The sequence below is a fragment of the Leguminivora glycinivorella genome, chromosome 10 (genome assembly GCF_023078275.1).
Source record: "Leguminivora glycinivorella isolate SPB_JAAS2020 chromosome 10, LegGlyc_1.1, whole genome shotgun sequence".
In the NCBI taxonomy this organism is placed as follows: domain Eukaryota; kingdom Metazoa; phylum Arthropoda; class Insecta; order Lepidoptera; family Tortricidae; genus Leguminivora; species Leguminivora glycinivorella.
The window spans coordinates 8,564,827-8,583,988 of NC_062980.1; the positions used below are offsets into that span (position 1 = coordinate 8,564,827).

The 19,162-nt window shown below is 38.2% G+C and overlaps 1 protein-coding gene across 2 annotated transcripts in view; it reads right to left on the reverse strand.

Moving 5' to 3' along the window:
- Positions 1-173: 173 nt before the first annotated feature.
- The window catches only part of LOC125230039 (serine/threonine-protein kinase unc-51), a 38,687-nt gene continuing 19,698 nt past the window's right edge, over positions 174-19,162 (reverse strand). Inside the window, exons 4-16 of one of the 2 annotated variants that reach the window (XM_048135018.1) lie at positions 18,929-19,002; positions 18,414-18,574; positions 17,740-17,876; positions 15,079-15,204; positions 9,253-9,425; positions 7,660-7,770; positions 5,990-6,101; positions 5,225-5,385; positions 4,557-4,674; positions 3,629-3,757; positions 2,822-2,940; positions 1,800-1,938; positions 174-1,165 (exon numbers count right to left, since the gene is read on the reverse strand). In XM_048135018.1, coding sequence (XP_047990975.1) covers positions 1,080-1,165; positions 1,800-1,938; positions 2,822-2,940; positions 3,629-3,757; positions 4,557-4,674; positions 5,225-5,385; positions 5,990-6,101; positions 7,660-7,770; positions 9,253-9,425; positions 15,079-15,204; positions 17,740-17,876; positions 18,414-18,574; positions 18,929-19,002 — 1,646 coding nt within the window. In that variant the 3' untranslated portion in view covers positions 174-1,079. Of the gene's footprint in view, positions 1,166-1,799; positions 1,939-2,821; positions 2,941-3,628; positions 3,758-4,556; positions 4,675-5,224; positions 5,386-5,989; positions 6,102-7,659; positions 7,771-9,252; positions 9,426-15,078; positions 15,208-17,739; positions 17,877-18,413; positions 18,575-18,928; positions 19,003-19,162 lie in introns of both variants that reach the window. The other variant, XM_048135017.1, reaches the window with a different exon arrangement.

A 19,162-nucleotide genomic window follows, 5' to 3' on the forward strand; every position in this document is an offset into this window, starting at 1 on the left:
GCACTAAATTTAAAATCCGTATGCAATCTTACTCAAGTTACATTATGTGTACATTTTGTAAGACAAGTATTGATTGTCTTGGCTTGATATTAGTTGAGAATAAGGAAATAGGATAGGTAACAATGGTAGGAAATTGTAATATAGTCAACCAGTCATAAAATAATATGCCAAAATCATGCTGATAAAAATAAGTGTTTATTAAAACAAAAACAAAATATGTATAATACAACAGTCTTTATTCTTATTATCATAAAGCAATTAATATTATTTTTGAGGAAATACATAATCACAATTTTGGCAAATTAAAAATAAAATAATGGTTTGAGAGAATACACAGAAATCCTTTCATATAATATTTTCGAGAAACCTTCAAACATAATTTCTATCTTAACCTAAAAATGCCATATTGTTATTGGTCGATAATGAGATCTCTATAGCATTGTATCTATATCGAGATAGTACATCACGAAGTCACTTTATACGTTACGCTAAGTCTGTAATAATCAAAATGTCATACAAGATACGTGAGTTAGGAAACAATGCTACGTTTTCTAATTTATGTTTTTTTGTTTTTTATTTATTTGTATTTACCCTAAAATGGTGATAACCAAAATACATGCACAATTTTCTAAAATAATTTGCGTGGCTCCTCAGAATCGAAGAAGCGGAAGGTTTACTCTGATGAAACTTGTACTAACATTACAAACTATTAAAAGATACAACCATTTATGACATAAGGGATCCAACACACATCTAATCTACAACTATCACTTCAAGCGATCACTAGAATAGTCCAACGTCGAGATGGTCGCCGCTCTACGGTAATACTACGGCTCAGAATGTACTTACTGCATATAAAAAAATATAATTCACTATTGCAATCTCTGGTAATCTTCATCACTAAAACGACTGTTTACATCGATCGTTAATTGATATTTATTCACTTATTCCTTTTATACTTTGTTTTATTAATAATTTTCTCACTGCGAGTCTGTCGACAACAAAATAAAATCACTTCTCTTTTTGCGTCGCTTACGCTTACTATTAGGATAGTATTCGGTCGCTGGTCGCTTATTGCATTATGAGATCCCAGCCTCCAGCTTCACGTCCATGAGCTTGCGCGGCCCCTTCAGGCAGTTCAGCCGCCTCTGCACCGCGTCTCGGTCTGCAAACAATAACATCATACATTACTCTTCAGATACAACTATCTATTTTTGATAACAATAACATTCACATATAAAAAGGGTTACAAAAATGTATATGTCCCAGCTTTTGTACAGATAGTTGTACACTTTTAAGATCGGAGCACGCCAAGAACTCGGCACCGTAAGGGCGTCTCCTAAACCCATCTGTTTACCGTAAATTAAACGTCCACATATAAACACGCAACGAAAGCGCCTCAACATCTTGCAGACACAGATAGCCATGGTTACGTTTGCGTGACAAGTCTATGCATAGAACAGAAACAAAACTATCCATAATTACAGGTGTAGTTTTATACAAGGGCATCTTGTGGGTTGGGTCGAAGTGGTGCCAAAACAAAACATGCTTAATGGGAAACATAATAAAGAACATGGGAAAGTGTGTGTGTGTCTGTTTGTTTGCCCGTCTTTCATCGTAAAACGGAGCGACGAACTGACGTGATTTGCTAGTGTCATAGGCTACTTTTTGGCTCTTTATAACCCTCCACTTCTCTAAAAGGGGAGGGGGGGGAGTTTGTACGGAGCATTCCGCAATTTTGGAGTTGAACGCGAGCGAAGCGGGCAGAATAGAAGTGAGTGTGTGTATATAATACGTACACTTGGAGAGCGTGGTGCGGTGGTGCGGATGCAGCGGGTGGCGCTGCACGAGCGAGTGCAGCAGCACCTGCGCCGACATGTAGCGCCGCTCGCACTCCTTCATGTCGCCGAACAGCTCCTCGATGGCCGCCATCTGACACTGCGACACATACAACCACATTACCACTTGTTTTCAATAGAGTGTGAAGTTGGATTACACTATTTATAACATTGTCCAATAGATGGACAATTCTTATTTAAGTACGCCACGCAAAATGAAATGACTACAGATGTAGTGCCAAAAGAGTCGTATTGTTACGGAAACGTGTACGAACGTGTCATGCTATTTCGGTTAGTCTCAGTACAAGATGTACTGACATTGACTGAACTAGCATGACTAATACGAACGTTTCCGAAGGAAACCCTTTTCGCACTACATCTGTACTGTACTGTGTAACAAGGTATCTAACATTTCACCTGTCACGGCGTTTTTTCTTAAACAAGTTGCGTCAGTTTTTACTACAGTAATTCATGGTATTTATTGATGATTCTGCCGAGTGTTTCTAAAACTACGTGCCTTTTTTTGTTTCGACTATAAAATCTTTGGAAGGTAATACTTGTATAACAAATAAAGTAAATAAGGAATAAATAAGATTTCAATAACTACTTTGTTAATAAGCTGTAAAACCACTACAAGCGCTTTTACAGGTGGTTATACAGCTCATCAATGATCTGTAGGCAGAGAGACTACCCCAAAAAATAAAAGTATTTGTAATACATATTTATTGTGCAAGGTAAATCTAAAAAATCACGGGTTAGGTAACTCATCATCATCATAATACTTTATTGCAACTTTGCAACCATGGTAATAATAAAATTATAGGTGTTATAGTTTTATGGGCAATAAAGTTATTCTTAGTTAATGAATTGTTTCACATGGGCCCTGTTAGGGCAAAGCAAGGGTGTATGTACACATTGGTAATGCTTGAAAACATTATTTGAAAAGTAATAAGGAATATAAAAATAAAGTTAAAAAAACTCACCAGCTCGATGGCGTGCTCGTAGAGTATCTTATCACAGACCGCGGGCGTGACGCCCGCCTCGTGGAGTCGCCGCGACTCGTTCACGATCCATTTGTACTTTCCGTTCATCAGGGACACCACTGAAATTAAATACAATATTTTCATTTAATTTAGGCACTATAAGGGTATTTGTTCATGTTCACATTTGTCTGTGCCGAAAAGGTACATAACCTAACCACAAAATCAAAATTGAAATTAATTTAAAAAACGCCCGACCGTGACATTGTAGACCGATTTTCATGAAACATGATTAAGAACGCTTCCGACTAATTTAGCTTTCAAACAAAAAAAAAAGCTAAATCTAAATCGGTTCATCCGTTCGGGAGCTACGATGCCACAGACAGACACACACAAACAGACAGACAGACACGTCAAACTTATAACACCCCGTCGTTTTTGTGTCGGGGGTTAAAAAGAAGCATTGGCTTTGTTTAGGAGTAGGTACCTATGTAGTAATTTGATAAATATTGGTTTACGTATACCGTAAAATGTCAATTCAATGGCCACAATTCGATGGAGACGAACATATTTCGCCGAGATCGCAGTTTATTTTTTAAGATGACTTCGACTAGATATTATAGCCAGCCGGCGTATCATGCTTCGAATTTTATCACTTATCCACGTGGATAAGACATCTGTCACTCTCACACTGACATACTTGCCAAAGCGTGACGGATACTTTATCCACATAGATAAGTGATAAAATTGGAAGCCTAATACGCCGGCAGGTGTAGATATATGGAAGTCGGCATCGAGAGAGATACGTACCGTTGCGCACTTGCGGCGTGGGCTGCAGCGTGCGCTCGCGGTAGTGCGCGGCGGCCAGGCGCAGCCCCGCCGCCAGCGCCTGCATGGCCTGCACCAGCAGCCCGAGCCGCACGCTCTCGTTGCACCGCTCTGGAACACCACAAACGAGACGGTCACTAACGACTCATTCACATTTAACCTAAAGAATAACTGCCAACTCGACTCGGACTGCGTACCCGTGCAACCTACCTAACGTCACATATCGTTATCGACTACCACTAGCTCTCTCTCTCTCTCTATCGTTTTTCCGTATTCCAGCTAACTATGAACTACAGATGGGCCGAATACGGACTTTGCCGAATACGAATATTCGGCCGAACATTCGGTTCAGCTGTTACCGAACCGAACATTCGGTTGAGCCATATTTCAAATCCTGGTTTAGAGTTAAAAACGTTTCAATAATTGGTAATGGGTACACGTAAAGACTCTTAATGTTCCTATAATTTAGTGCATAAGAAAATTTTGGTTTTTGTTTCTTAAGATACGTTATTTTTACTTTTTTAGAAAATTATTGTATTTTATATTTTAACGCATTTTTAACTCCCTTTGGTAGCTCTTTAGAATGCTGAAATAGGACGTCTTTATCCGAAGAATTACGAAACAACTTACGCTATTTATTTACTTTGTTTATTCGGCAATGTAACCGAACTATTCGGCCGAATACGAACATTGAAAAACTTGCCGAATTTTCCGAATACCGAATATTTACCGAATATTCGGCCCATCTCTACTATGAACGATGTGAACGTAAACGATTGAGAGGTTGGTTAGGTACGCTGTTACAAGTACTTGAATGTTAGGGAGATGTAACATACACAACTATAAAATACACTGAATGCTCTCGACTAACAATCGATTACTGAGTAAATAGTGTGTATAGTGTACTGACCGTCGGAGGTGTCCATGAGCGCGGCGAGCGGCGCGCCGCAGGAGACGGCGAGGTCGGCGAGGAGCTCGCCCAGCATCAGCACGAAGTTCAGCTGCGAGAACACCTTGCTGTGCTCCTCCTGTAATATAACAATTCATTACTTCATATAACTTTCTAAGATAAATTCATGTCGAATTTTGACGATTGTCAATTATCTTAATGAGGTAAAAATATGTCCCGAGCGACGAACAGGTTTCCACGGCTAATCACCTCCCGGGCGATACTTCGTATAGTGTTTAACGGTCAAGAATCATTAACCGCAGCAGCAGTCAGCTGCCGCTTAGTTGGGTTGAGAAATAACAGCCACCGAAACACGTAAAAAAAATTCAGTCATCGCCTCTCATTTCATATTGTCAGATTGTTTAGAAGCTATTATAAAAAAAAAGACTTAAACGAAAAATTGTCAGCTGGCTGTATCGTGGTGGAAAAACCGTCAGTTCAGTAGCATGAACACGTAAAAATGCATGCCATAAAAGGAACAATTTTCTAAGGCGGTGTGTAGAGTTATGCCCAGAAAAATGACCACTCGCTTTAAACGCTGAAAAAATAAATTGCAACATACGAAATATAATGCGTTTGTACAGGACAGTCCATGGAATGCTCCAAGAGTGTAACGAGCCAGTACTCACGGCCAGGATGGTCTCCTCCTGCAGGTTGGGGATGTAGACGGGCGGCTCGTGCATGTTGTGCATCTTGAGCCCGCGCAGCAGCGCGTCGGGCAGCGTGGCCGCGCGCTTCGGAGACGCCTCGCCCGACCCCTTCAGAGCTAGCGGCACTGGCGGAGACGATCCTGCAATACAGAAATAGTGGTTACTTCAATTTGGCACGAATTTTTGGTGTTTACGAAGGACACCAAACACCGCGAATAGCGTGAATCAGCTTACACCAGACACGAGGCGATCGGACAAAAGCAAAACAACGACCAAAACATACTTCATCTGCATCCTGATAAATTAATATTCTAGGGGGCTTGCGCGTTGGAAGGGTCTGCCCTCTCGCGGCCTGAATCGCAAACATACTAAACTAAGGCTGTTTTCAAATTATCCGATCCGATATCGGATGTCGGAAGGATTTCAATAGAAAAATCCAAGATGGCGCCTGTAATGTATGGGATATCGGTCCGACATCCCATATCGGATCGATAATGTGAAAACGCACAAACACATCAATTGGCACTTCACGCCAAAGCTCCTGAGCTGCCTCGTACAGTTAATGCACGTGTCCTATATAAATTCTGTCAAACAAGTCTGTCAGTAAATAAGAACAAAGAAAACTATATGCATCCTTTTCTTTAGGGTGCTAGAGAAAAGTATATATAGTATATATAGTAAGTTTTGTTTGTTCTTATTTACTGACAGACTTGTTTGACAGAGTATATGATAGCATGCACTGACCGGATCTGCGCAGCGGGCTGTTGTTGGTGGGCGACACCTGCCACAGCGACGGCGGCGGCGAGCTGCCCGACGCACTGCGCCGCCGCGTCGACAGCGGCGTGCCCATCGGGAACTGAAATAGAATACGGACTTAAGCATATTCTAATAATTGTTACTATATGAACCTTTAATTTAATCTCAACCTATAGCTATTGACTTCATATATAATCTTAGATCAAATTAAACTATTTTCTCATAGAAAATATTTTAATTTGTATTTTTAAGCAGTTTCACTACTATTATACTATAAACATTAAATAAATGTCATATACAAAGAAAAAATGACCAAAGCCAAGCTCTCGGTAATTGTTTCATATACTTGAAAATTTCGACCCTTGCTTTCGTGGGCCGAGTGGTTGAGGCATCCGTCCGGTTAACGGAGTGTACGCTGGTTCGAATCCAGCTTGGAACACTTGGAGGCATTGGTCATTTTTTCTTTGTATATGACATTTATTTAATGACTTCATATATGTTAGACAGGTTTCAAATTTTCTTTTTGACTAAATTTTGACATATTCTGTCCAATTAAGAGTTAATGCATTGAGATGAAACTCTTTTCTGTTGTAACACAATATGAACTGTTAACACATTGCGATACAATTTGTTTTTCCGTGGCGTGTATATTGAATCTTTTCGGCAATGCATTTCAATGACATTGGCTCTGCTCCCACATTAGTTACATCGACGTAGAGTTCTTGGAAAACATGATGCATAAGCACCTGAGGCATGCGGTGGTGTTTTCCTTATGCACCTTTTTCATTTCAATTCATTACTACTAATCTTAAAGTGTATAAATCAAATGCTTATTTCTATTACAAACCTTAAATTTGGCTTTGGGTAATGGTGCACGAGTGGTTCAGCTTTGATATAGGACGTACTATATTATTATCATTGATATTTTGCCTCCATAAACACAAGTAGCTTAGGTACATTATGAACAATCCATGGATCGTATTGCATGTCCGTATTTAGATTATCTATTATCCTCAACATCACAGATTATGCTCCATTGTAAGCGGGGAAATTCTGCCGCACCATTATCAGGAACGGAAAGTAACCTACCGGCCGCGACCGGCTCGTGGGAAACACACATTATCGCGACATAAACATTGAAAATGCAAATCGACAGTTAAGTTGCGTAGTTGTCGTACTTTTAATGAGTCATACACGTGGCGTTGCGTAACATCAGAGATACTGTCAGACGGAAGTGAAAATTTAAACTAAGAAGTGATATTAGCAAGAAAACAAGCGCTTTCAGTTTTCCATGTAGATCTCGTAAATCTTGTTATACTTTATCATTAAATATAGATTAGCATATGGCTACAAGATATGTATCAAATATGTACGACTTTCACCTGTGTTCGTTTAATCTTATCAAATTATAAAGTTGATTAATGAAAAGAGTAGTTAAACCTTAAGTACCTTTTATTATCTTTCGTTTGATACCCGTGGTACCGACCATTAAAATATATGAAACAATAAGCAAAATTCGAAATAACAATGAATTACCTAATTCATCACAGACGAGACAACAACTAAAATGCCCTCGATGTAATGAGATGAGACTAATGAGGTCGGTGTTGTCTATACCTCTATAGCCCTATCCTATGGGAGACAAGTAGTGTACTCACAGTGGGCGGCGAGAGAGAGCCGATGGGGTTGGTCGGGTTCCGCGAATGGTTGGAGCGCAGCATTGTGATGGGCTGCGAGCGTTGGATGCTCGCGGCGGACGGCGTCGGGTTCTAAAAGATGTACCGAATATTAGATAGGTATACGACGACCGGTCTGGCTCAGTCGGTAGTGACCCTACCTGCTAAGCCGCTTTTCTGGGTTCGAATCCCGGTAAGGGCATTTATTTGTGTGATGAGCACAGATATTTGTTCCTGAGTCATGGATGTTTTCTTTGTATATAAGAATGTATTTATTATATTTATATATTGCTAAGTTGATCCGTGTAAGATGTCCCCAATATTTATTTATTTATTATTTATACATATCCTCGAATGAAAACAACGGAATTTACTCAAGCAAGTGTATTCAAATTCATAACATTAGACAACACGTTTCTTATGACTTTGAAACTCGTGAGCTATAACCGCCAGTGGGTATATTTGCGTGTAAAAGAACGCCGTATATTATTTTGTAGCGATGCTTATCGTAACAGTAGCTCATTTTAATTACGTATGAATGCATTAAAAAAAGTGTGTTAGGTTCATTTGTATACTGTTCCGGTTGGATTCCCTAACGCTTGTACAATTAGCGTTTCGCTTGCTGTAATCCGACATTGATACAAATTGGCAACAAACGTTACAATTCGGAGCATTTCCACTACATTTTCAAGAGGTCATCTATTCAATTACTGTCAACATTCGTTGTTTTCTTCGCGATAATGCCAAAGATAAGTGACCGGTTGACATGTTTTCGAACGGCAAGGGTAATGACAAGAGAAAGGTTTGTGACCCACAAACGATTAGTGTAAAGGCTAACATGAGTGACTGTTATTTGTGTTGCGAAATTTCAAGTAAATAACTTATTACTCATCCACTTTATACCTAATGTTTAAAAATACAATAATCTAAGCGTCGCAAATATTTACTGCAGTGTCTGAGGTAAAGTGACATTAGTAGGTATAGACAGTCCTTAGGTATATATTGTATTCGTGCAGGTATATGTAGATAAATGGGACTTGTTGAAGAATTTATTTAAACTTTATTGCACAATTGAAAAAAAGTACAAATGGCGGACTTAATGCCTTAAGGCATTCTCTACAGTCAACCATTGGGCCAAACAGAAATTCGCGAATGTGGGTACCTACGACCACCACCTACGAGTCATCCAACATTTCCAATAAAACCGGCCTCTTTGTCTCTAAAATTGAAGACCCGTGTGTGTTGGGTGTCAAATTTCACGTGTATTATGATAAGGAGTCCGACAGGGTGGCCTACTTTCCTTATACCTCGACACGTCTTAGGCAGCGTCCCCACTTAGGCGTCGCGTGTCTCGCGGCGCGCAACGGACGTCTCCGCCACGACGCCTGGGGCGCGTCTTACGTCCTTCCTATACAAAATGTACTGAGGAGACGTTTTTTGAATTACATTCAGGCGGCGTGGCGGAGGCGTCCGTTGCGCGCCGCAAGACATGCGTCTTATGAGTGTGGATGGTCCCTTACGTCATCATAAGGCAAGTAGTTAACCGTTCCTTGGTGTGATGTGTACGGTGGTTACCTTAGAGGGCTGCGGCGGGTCCTGCGACGGCGGCGGCGGCGCGGGCAGCGTGAGCGTGCGCGGGCGCGGCGCCGCCTCGGAGCCGGACGACGCGGAGCACTCGCCCGACCCGCTGTCCGCCTCCACCAGCACGAAGTCGTCCTCGCCCGCCCAGGTCGTGTCCGACGACTCGGCTGCGGACATACCACACGTTACTACTATGCCCAGGTGCAGCTGGACGTTTTGCTCATTTGACAAAATGATCAGCTTCAGTGGCTAGGTTAGGTACAGTCGCTATCAGAGAGACAAAGCGGCCAAAGACTATGCGCAAAACACTATTGCAGGAGTTCCGAATCAGAATCCTAGGCCACTGTAGAACCCTTTCACAGTAAAAGTCAAACTGACTTCTATTGATAGTAAATGAAGCACGGTGTCAATACGACAGGGTTCTAGAGTGGATTCTAATTGGTTGGAAGTACAGATTGAGGCAATCCTCGCCAATCTCACCACGTTACCTAGGAATCTATTAAACTTGCAACCGCGCCGCGAACCGAAAATATTGAGAGCCCCGGGTGTTAAAAATATTAAGAACCAAGCTATGATGGTCAGATATTTTCACAATCACATTGACTCGCTCCAATACATGTATCTGATGGCGACTATAACTAATCAATCTAACCATAATTGCTATTCTATCGTCAAAACACCTAAACTTGAGCGACACCGCCAAAACTACAGACTGATAATAAATTAATAATGTATGCATAGGTATAGCTTTTAAAGGCATGAATCATGTGCGTGACCGGTACGATTTAATTTTTTGTGCCATTATGCTGGCAGCTAACATTGTGGATGACGGTACAGTGAATTAAATACTGATTATACTACAGATAATCATTCATTAGACACTTGGCATATTCATATAGGTAGTCTTGATTGTCTTCTCAATATCTAATAGCGACTTACAGTAAAATCAACTTAATACTAAAGCTGAAATACGCCGCCACCCATCGAAACGCATGTATATTATAAATATTTTATAGATAAACGAGTTATTTCTGCACGCTATGCAGACATAAACGTGCATTAACGTAAGATTTCACTCGGCTAAGAGCGTGCGGTGCGCTGAACGCACAGGTCACCTTTAACAATTGATCGAGCGCCAAACAAACGAGTGAAGTAATCTGCGAGGAGGAGGAGCCTGCCCTAGTTCAGAGTCCTACCACTACGACACCACTGCATGGTAATCAGGCGCGCAATCTAGCGCCAATGTCGACCACTGACACACCACCGAATGAATTCATTATACTGGGGACGCTATTGCACAACACCCTGCATTTTATGATTAAGCACTGAGACTTGGCACAGGTTGTTCCTTGGGTGGCCCTGAGTAGATAAAGATCGGGAGGCATTGAGAGCCCCCCTTAATTTAGGAGGGAAGAGGGGGGGAAGGCTGGCGCCGCCGCGCTTCCTTTGAAACCATATTTCTCTAAAACTATACAAAATAGGGCATGCGATATATCATTTTCGGATAAATGAAGGACGAGGAATTCATTTTTGGAACAAAAAAAATGTATTTTAGAACAAAAATACAAAATAAAATGGGAAAATCTGAAAACGAGATTTTTTTTAATACATATTATTGCACATTTTATGAAAACTGTAATGGTTTTTTCTAAATAAAAAATATTATTTAATAGCTACATTTATTTAGTTTTAGAAAATGTATAATTTGTTATAGAAATATATTATAGGACGAGTGATAAAAAATAATTTACATCGCCCGATAGGGTGATTTGAATGCTCATTTCAATAAGTTTTGTCAATGATTTCAGGTATAATCACTATTTTTAACACACGAAAGCCGTAATCATTGTAGTTTATGGCTATTTTAGTGATTAATGTACTTAAAATAAAAAAAAATACAAAATTTTTAAAAAATATTAAAAATGTGATATTTTTTTTTAACATTATCCTATTTTGTTCTTTCTACACAATATATATCTAAAAGCAATAAATATCAATAAAAAGCCACATTTATACAGTTTATAAAACTATATAGTTTGTTATATAAATATATTACGAAACGCGAGATAAAAAATAATGAAAATGAAAATTTTAATGTACATCTTACGTTGCATTATTCGATGAGGTGAGGTAAAGGTACTACCCGCTATGCAGTGGAGTTCGTCTAGTAATACAGAAATATACTTATTCTAATAACGTTTACACATGTAGGTATATCACAACCCAGTACAGAAAATTGTAAAAGTCCTATAATATAGTTTATTTTGATTGTAAAATAAAATTGCATGTGACTTATATTGCAAAAAAATGTCTTAATCACGTTCTCCTCTCCTAAAGCAGTTCTGCATGCATAGGCTTGAAGATTTTTTAGTTTACTAGCAGAATTTAGTTACTTCCTTTGGGCCCCCTTAAATCGGTTTTACCCATCCATAAAAGATAAAATAAAAATCGTCATATTCTTCCTTTCAGTATCAATGATAGTTAGTTATTGCGCAATAGTGCCATAAAAAATAAACTAGATTCGTATTAGCATTAAACATTAATGATTTTTGAACTAAGACATTGCTTTTGTACAAAGGAGAACCTCAAAAAATGGTCTGACTAGACGAAAACATGTGTATCGGGGCTAGTACTCAAGGCTCTCAAAAAGTGTAGCTATTTTGAGTTATTCAAATAAAACAACATGAATAGTCTGAATTTAATTATGTATATATCAGAACATCCACTGCATAAGCACATCAGCTCCGAACATTTAATTTAAAAAGTATTTTTTTACGGTTGCACCTTACGCGGCACTGTTTTTTATTACACCTGCATCCGACAATTTCGAGGCATGTTTCTGCAGCAACAGGCAACGTTGCGGGCAAGTAGGCTCCCAAATCCCAATTGTTACAGACTTTCGTCCAGCCACAAGTAGAAAATAATGGCAAATTTTGAATTGGGTTTAGTTGACCCCATACATGGACACCTTGATATACTCGTACCTATAACCCTTACAAAAATGGTGCAAGGCAGCTTTTGTCGGTGAAATGCTGTTAATTTGGCGGTCTTTTTTGGTTAATAACTATTTTCGGCACTCGTTAACCAAAGTACAGGACGCAGATCTGGAATAATAAATATGTCAAGTAAGAATTATCCATAAATTATGCAAATCATATAGATAACTACTATTTCACAAGATGTATGTATTAGGATCAGATGTATATATCTGACCTATCATATCAATCGATCATTTCATGTAATATAAATAGTTAAATTCAGACTATATAGGAGTATGTTGTTTAATTTGAAGTACTCTAAATAACTACACTTTTTGAGAGCTTTGAGTACCTTTACCTCACCTCATCGAATCATACAAGCTGACCCGTACCGTACATCAAGATCGCCCTGCCACGTCACTTTCATTATTTTTTTATCTCGCGTTTCGTAATATATTTATATAACAAACTATATATTTTTATAAACTGTATAAATGTGGCTTTTTATTGATATTTATTGATTTTAGATATATATTGTGTAGAAAGAACAAAATAGGATAATGTTAAAAAAAATTATCACATTTTTAATATTTTTGTATTTTTTTTTATTTTAAGTACATTAATCACTAAAATAGCCATAAACTACAATGATTACGGCTTTCGTGTGTTAAAAATAGTGATTATACCTGAAATCATTGACAAAACTTATTGAAATGAGCATTCAAATCACCCTATTGGGCGATGTAAATTATTTTTTATCACTCATCCTATAATATATTTCTATAACAAATTATACATTTTCTAAAACTAGATAAATGTAGCTATTAAATAATATTTTTTATTTAGAAAAAACCATTACAGTTTTCATAAAATGTGCAATAATATGTATAAAAAAAAATCTCGTTTTCAGATTTTCCCATTTTATTTTGTATTTTTGTTCTAAAATACATTTTTTTTGTTCCAAAAATGAATTCCTCGTCCTTCATTTATCCGAAAATGATATATCGCATGCCCTATTTTGTATAGTTTTAGAGAAATATGGTTTCAAAGGAAGCGCGGAGGCGCCAGCCTTCCCCCCCTCCTCCCTCCTAAATTAAGGGGGGCTCTCGATGCCTCCCGATCTTTATCTACTCAGGGCCACCTAATGAACAACTGTGCCAAGTCTCAGTGCTTAATCATAAAATGCAGGGTTCCCATACAAGACATAGCAATAGCGTCCCCAGTATTAATAACTCGTGGTTTCAAGTCAAATTAACATCATTTAATCGTTTTGCGACTGACACTATTATAATAAAACTGGTTTTGGCGTTATACTTTCTGTGGAAACACCGTAAACTTAAACGGGTTATCTGCAGCTACAGTGTTGATGTTGAGTTTATGTTATTATAAGATAGCATAATTTAGTTCATTAAGTGATTAGCCAGTACTGAGATCTAGGTTCGTATTCTAGTGACCTCACATCCGTCGTATAGGGTCAATGTGTTGGTAAGGTTACTAGGCATGTTACAATATTATGTTTACGTAGGTAAAATATTATTATTTAAGAACTACCTAATCGTGTATTCGATTAAAATTATAACTCAATTCAATAATTTGTCTAATAGCCAAACTCATCTGCATTATCTTGTTCGTAAATAGAACGAGATTACGTACAGGGAAATATAAAGAGGCAAGTATTCAATTAATCTTCGACGAATTTGGATAAGCGGAAGGTCACACATCGGTTCGAGCATGGTAGGTACCCGCCGCTGTCTGTTGCGCAGAATATTGAACAGCATACTAATCTGCTACATACTTTGTTAGTTGATTTCATGTATTATTTATTATAAGTGATATCAATAAATGGGTAATTATGAATACAATTAAGACTGCACTATTTTTAATGATTTTTTTTATCTAGAAACAAATAAAATAGTCACAGCCCAGCGACTGGAGAATAGTTTATGTTAACGTCAGAAACAATAACTTACAATAATAATGTAGATATACCGCCCCTTAGGGCAAGCAGAGGGTTATCTGAATAAGTTGCTCGAACTTTAATAGATTTTTTGTCGTTATACTTTGAAATATTATTGTATCCGGTCTATTTTTAACACAATAGTATCAATTATAATTAAACGAAAAACAATACGAAGGTACAGCATAAAATTAATACCTAATAGTCTGAAAGATCACAAATAAAGTCATGACATGATGTGTGACATTGCAGGTAATCCTTTTGTCCGGACAACCAAATGAATAGGATGTACTGTTTGCTAATAAGTTTTTTTGTGAATGTCAGGAAATGTAACTATTGTTATTACTTTTTTGAGAAGGAAAGTCTGTAATTTAGCAGTCCGGAAGAGGATGTTTTTGCATCAGAGATCTGGTATGTTGTATAATATAACCTAGGACAAATCTAGTTGTTATTACACTTACGAGTTGATAAAGTGTTAGTTCAATGCTTGTTAGTTTTCACCTGGCCTTCGCGTCGCCATTGGAAACAATGAAGCTATGAAGCGAGTTCTTGCTAAACCGCCTAGTTTTAGTAGAAATGTTAACATTTACCGTAGTGCAGGTTTGACCTCGTCCATAGCTACATATGTATATATCACTAAACAATAAAAGCTGGGACATCTGTAAGTACTTTCAAGAGTCGGCTTTTGCGAATCTATGGGTTGTGTCATTGTGTATAGCCATCAAATGAGCGTCGCGAATTAAGCGGGGCGAGATGATGGCGAGACGACTTTGACATCTTCATGAGTGGCCAGAAATAAAACAGCCACGGGAGGACCAGCAGCGGAACATAATAACGGGCAAATAAAAAGTATAAAAACATGTAAAGTAAGATTGTGTCAGTTACCGGAGGACGTCGGCTTCTTGGCATTGGCTGTGAGCGTGTGCAGCTGCGGCGGCGGCTGCGGCGCGCGCGGCGCGGGCGGCGTGCGCGCCGACGCGCCCGAGCTCGGCGCGGGCGCCCCTCCCGCCGCTGCTGAAATATAACCAACGTGAGATCTCTGCTACTTGACAAGATAAACATAGTTTAATGCATAAGCGAATAATGAACATTTTAATCATATCAATTTGAAATAAAGTTCTAAATCTGGTGGGAAATAAATTCCATCTCCCAAAACATACGCAGTTTGCTTGTTTTATATGTATTGATGGAATAACTTTAGAATTTCGAAGTTGGAACCTGGACTTGGTTATACAACGCACAGCTCCATTATACTAGATTACACTGTTTGACACAGTATGATTTGTGGTAAAGGCTAAAAGCCAATAAAGCCGTAGTTATCGAGTAATTAATTACTTTTTAAATTTAGGTACACATTTGAACTAATTATCTTTATTACCTACAGATATATTCGACGTTTTAATTTCTTGAAATTTGATTTGGCTCTTCAAACAGTTTTAGCCCTATATGACTAAGAAAGTAAGCTATTCATAATATGACACAACTAGATGTATTCCTATCAAAATAATTATATCTTTATCAATATCTACTATTTTGCGTCACAGGTTTATTCAGCGTGCCTGTCCACACTATCAGTACAAAATAAAATTGACGTATTTATAAACATCGCAGTGTCGTCCGGTTTTTTTTCATCGAACTTTGACGTCGAACTAAGTTCTATTCATTCTAGATTTCTTCACATCAATCTTTAAGTATATAAGGATAAATCGTGGGCGGAGAAAATTAATAGAGCGTGTAGAGAAATAAATGAGCCCGAATGCCTGTAATTTTTAGGCAGCAATCAAATGCATTGAATTCCTTTGACGTCGATGTGCTAACACGCACAATGGATTTTACTCATATAAATCAACTAGCCAACATAATTACTAAATAGTATATAATATGGATACGTGATACCCTGGGACTATGTTAAATGTTTATTTTTCCCCACTTACTCATTTCATAGGAATGTACTTATTTGTTAATTTTTATTTAATTATTTTTTAATGAATACATTGTATGAACATCAACAAGTTCATTGCACACATGACTTTGGCGCAAAAGAAATAAAAGTAAAAATGCAACGACATGTCTTACACAGAAGCAAAACTATGCGTCATGAATGTGGACGAGTTTCAGAAGCACGCTCATGCCTAAAAACAATATAAATGTTTGCCTTGGAGGATAATATTTCAACAAAAACTGTCTAAAATGTAAAAAAAATCACGAGATCGCTTAACTTGACACATTATTAGTGACAGTTTTAACTATCCTTTTTGTTTGCTATTGTTAATGATATGGAAGTCATTTACCCTCCAAAACAAAGCTGAGTTCTAGAAACATAACATAATGAAATTTTTGTGATGGTATAGTAATAGTATGATATCATCAGTGATATGTATAAGTACAATGACGCGGCAGAGATAAGATAGGATCGATCGCTCACAAACACGTCAAACCCGCACCCCGTGCATACAGGCCAAAACTAATTCACGCCAGAGTTTTAATCCCAGAGGCTAGTTATTGCTTCAAAAAGGGTTTAAAAGTATTAATAAATTTGTAAATTTCTATTAGAAACTATTGTAACTCCAAACACGATATATATTAATACTTTAGGAGTTCCTATTCATGATCTACGAGGCAGCATCAACTTGATGTGATGCTTATAGGACTAATTTGATAACTTTCACGAGCAACAAGCTAAGTGTTTAAAAACTATTTACTATATAAACATCGCAGATACACATATTTGTAATGAGAATCAAAGCTAAATTATATATTTATACAAAATTATAACAGATGAATTTTAGTCTCTGGTATTAGAAGTCCGAGTGTATTGGCAGACAAATACCCTGGCTGTCCATCGACTCCTCTAGGCCCTCGCCCCCAGCTGGGGCCTCAAACTCGCTCTCCATAATGTCAGGCAGGTCCGAATCCAAACCTGAACAACATTCAGCACGTCACTCTACCGCTAATGCTATAACAAGTTGGTTTAGAAATGTTTCGTGATATAGCCGATCAATTAGCCGACCGATTTAGGCTCGCATATCCGCTAGTTATACAATCTTGATAATTATTTAATTGCATATCTTTTATACTTGATTTAGAAGATGCTATTAACCATATCAAGCGACGATAAAAACATTACAGAGAAATAGATGAAGATGGTTGGATATAATATAATAACTAGGCAAAATAAATATTTATAAGCAGCTAGTTGTCGCATGAATGGACGTGCCACACGAATGTGTGCGACAAATTTCGAAGGCATACCAATAAAACAATAGAGCGGGGATTAGTCATCGGCTTTATGTACGGTTTCCTCATATGCGATTTGTTCGGCGGAGTAAAGCCGATATCGTTTACTGAGCTACGAATGCGATGCATCGACGGCGGTGGTGACATCAGTAATATTCCAACTAATGAGAAATAATCTCTTCGATACTTTAAGATTGAAATCAGTCCCCCTCTTCGTTTTTAAAAACCAGTCTTACAAGTGTCCTCCTTTATACAAGTTCTAAAATTCAAACTGTCAAATGCAGATTAAATATAGCTTGAAATGCTTACTCGTATAGGAGGTGGTTCTCGGTCGTTGGTGGAAGGGGTGGTTGAAGAAGGCTTCGAACGGCATGCGCTCGCGCGGGCTCCGGCGCAGCAGCCCAATCAGCAGGTTGCACAGCTCTGGACTAGTTCCCGCGGGCATTCTGTAAACGATATCCTGTCAATATTGTTCCTACCACGGCTGTCAATACGACTGATTTCAGCTTGATTTGATCCTTAACTCCCGAAGTAACCGAAAATGTGCATTTAGAAAAAGAATAATGTTATGTAGATTTTTTCAAAATAAATTTCATAGTACATTTCAGCAACCTCGGCTTTTTCATCAACATAGCATAGGTAGGTATCAATTTATATTCATACGATTCGGGCTTGACCTTGCTGACTACGGGTCGATATTGTTAAAAAAGTTTACAAAAAGCTTTAGCTATTACTCAGGATCCTACGTCGTTTTTGTGGTTCAATTGCCTAGAACTAAATCACCTTCAGCAATAAAAATATATACCCTATATCTTATGACAAAAGGTCCAAGAGCATTAATTCCCCTATTTTTTTTTAGCTTCTTAGAGTATTGTATGTATCCCAAAATAAAATTGTAGAGCAAAAAGAATCAGAAGGCACATTATAGAAAACTAAAATAAATTATTTCTGGTCTTTTAAAGTAGATTGAAATGCGGTATTACTTGGGTTGCAGGTCGATGCTGTTCTCGTAGAAGGCCTTGAGTTCGTGCGGCGTAGTGGCCTGGAAGGGCGCCTTGCCCGTGAGGCACTGGTACACGATGGTGCCCAGGCTCCACAGGTCCGCTTTAGCGTCGTATTTCAGTGACATTATCACTTCTGGAGCCTGTGTATTGATTTTACATTATTAACACATTCTATGACATCGCAAAACTCTCGAAATTATCAAATCTGTTTTCTTTAAAACTACACGGTGGTGAATAATTGAGTTCTTTTGAGTGATTTTATATGTACTTCCCGTTGGCCTCCAAATGCCTCCTCTTATTGTGTTTAATCTTTTTTTCTCACGCTAGCCCAATGCGTATTAGACTTAACAGTCTTAACATAGATTCTTGAGTTCTATCGTAATTGTGTTATTAAACTTTTCTTACAATATTTTTTTTCATCGCAAGGAAACTAGTAAACCTCAAAATGATATTTAAAATCCATGACGAAGGAGATAGTACAGTATTTAAATTACCATGTACATCGGTGACCCGCAGAGCGTGACCGCCATGTTGCCTTCTTCTAAGAATCTCGCGAACCCGAAGTCGGCTGTAAAAAAATTTGATTTGTGAACGGAGATCGTATTGAGATAAGACTACAATCTATAATAGTTGACCTAAGGCTAAGTCTAGAATTATTTGACAGTGAAAGGCGTTGAAAGAGATTGGCAATTATAAAAAAAAAACACGTGACGGCTGACTATAGGTAC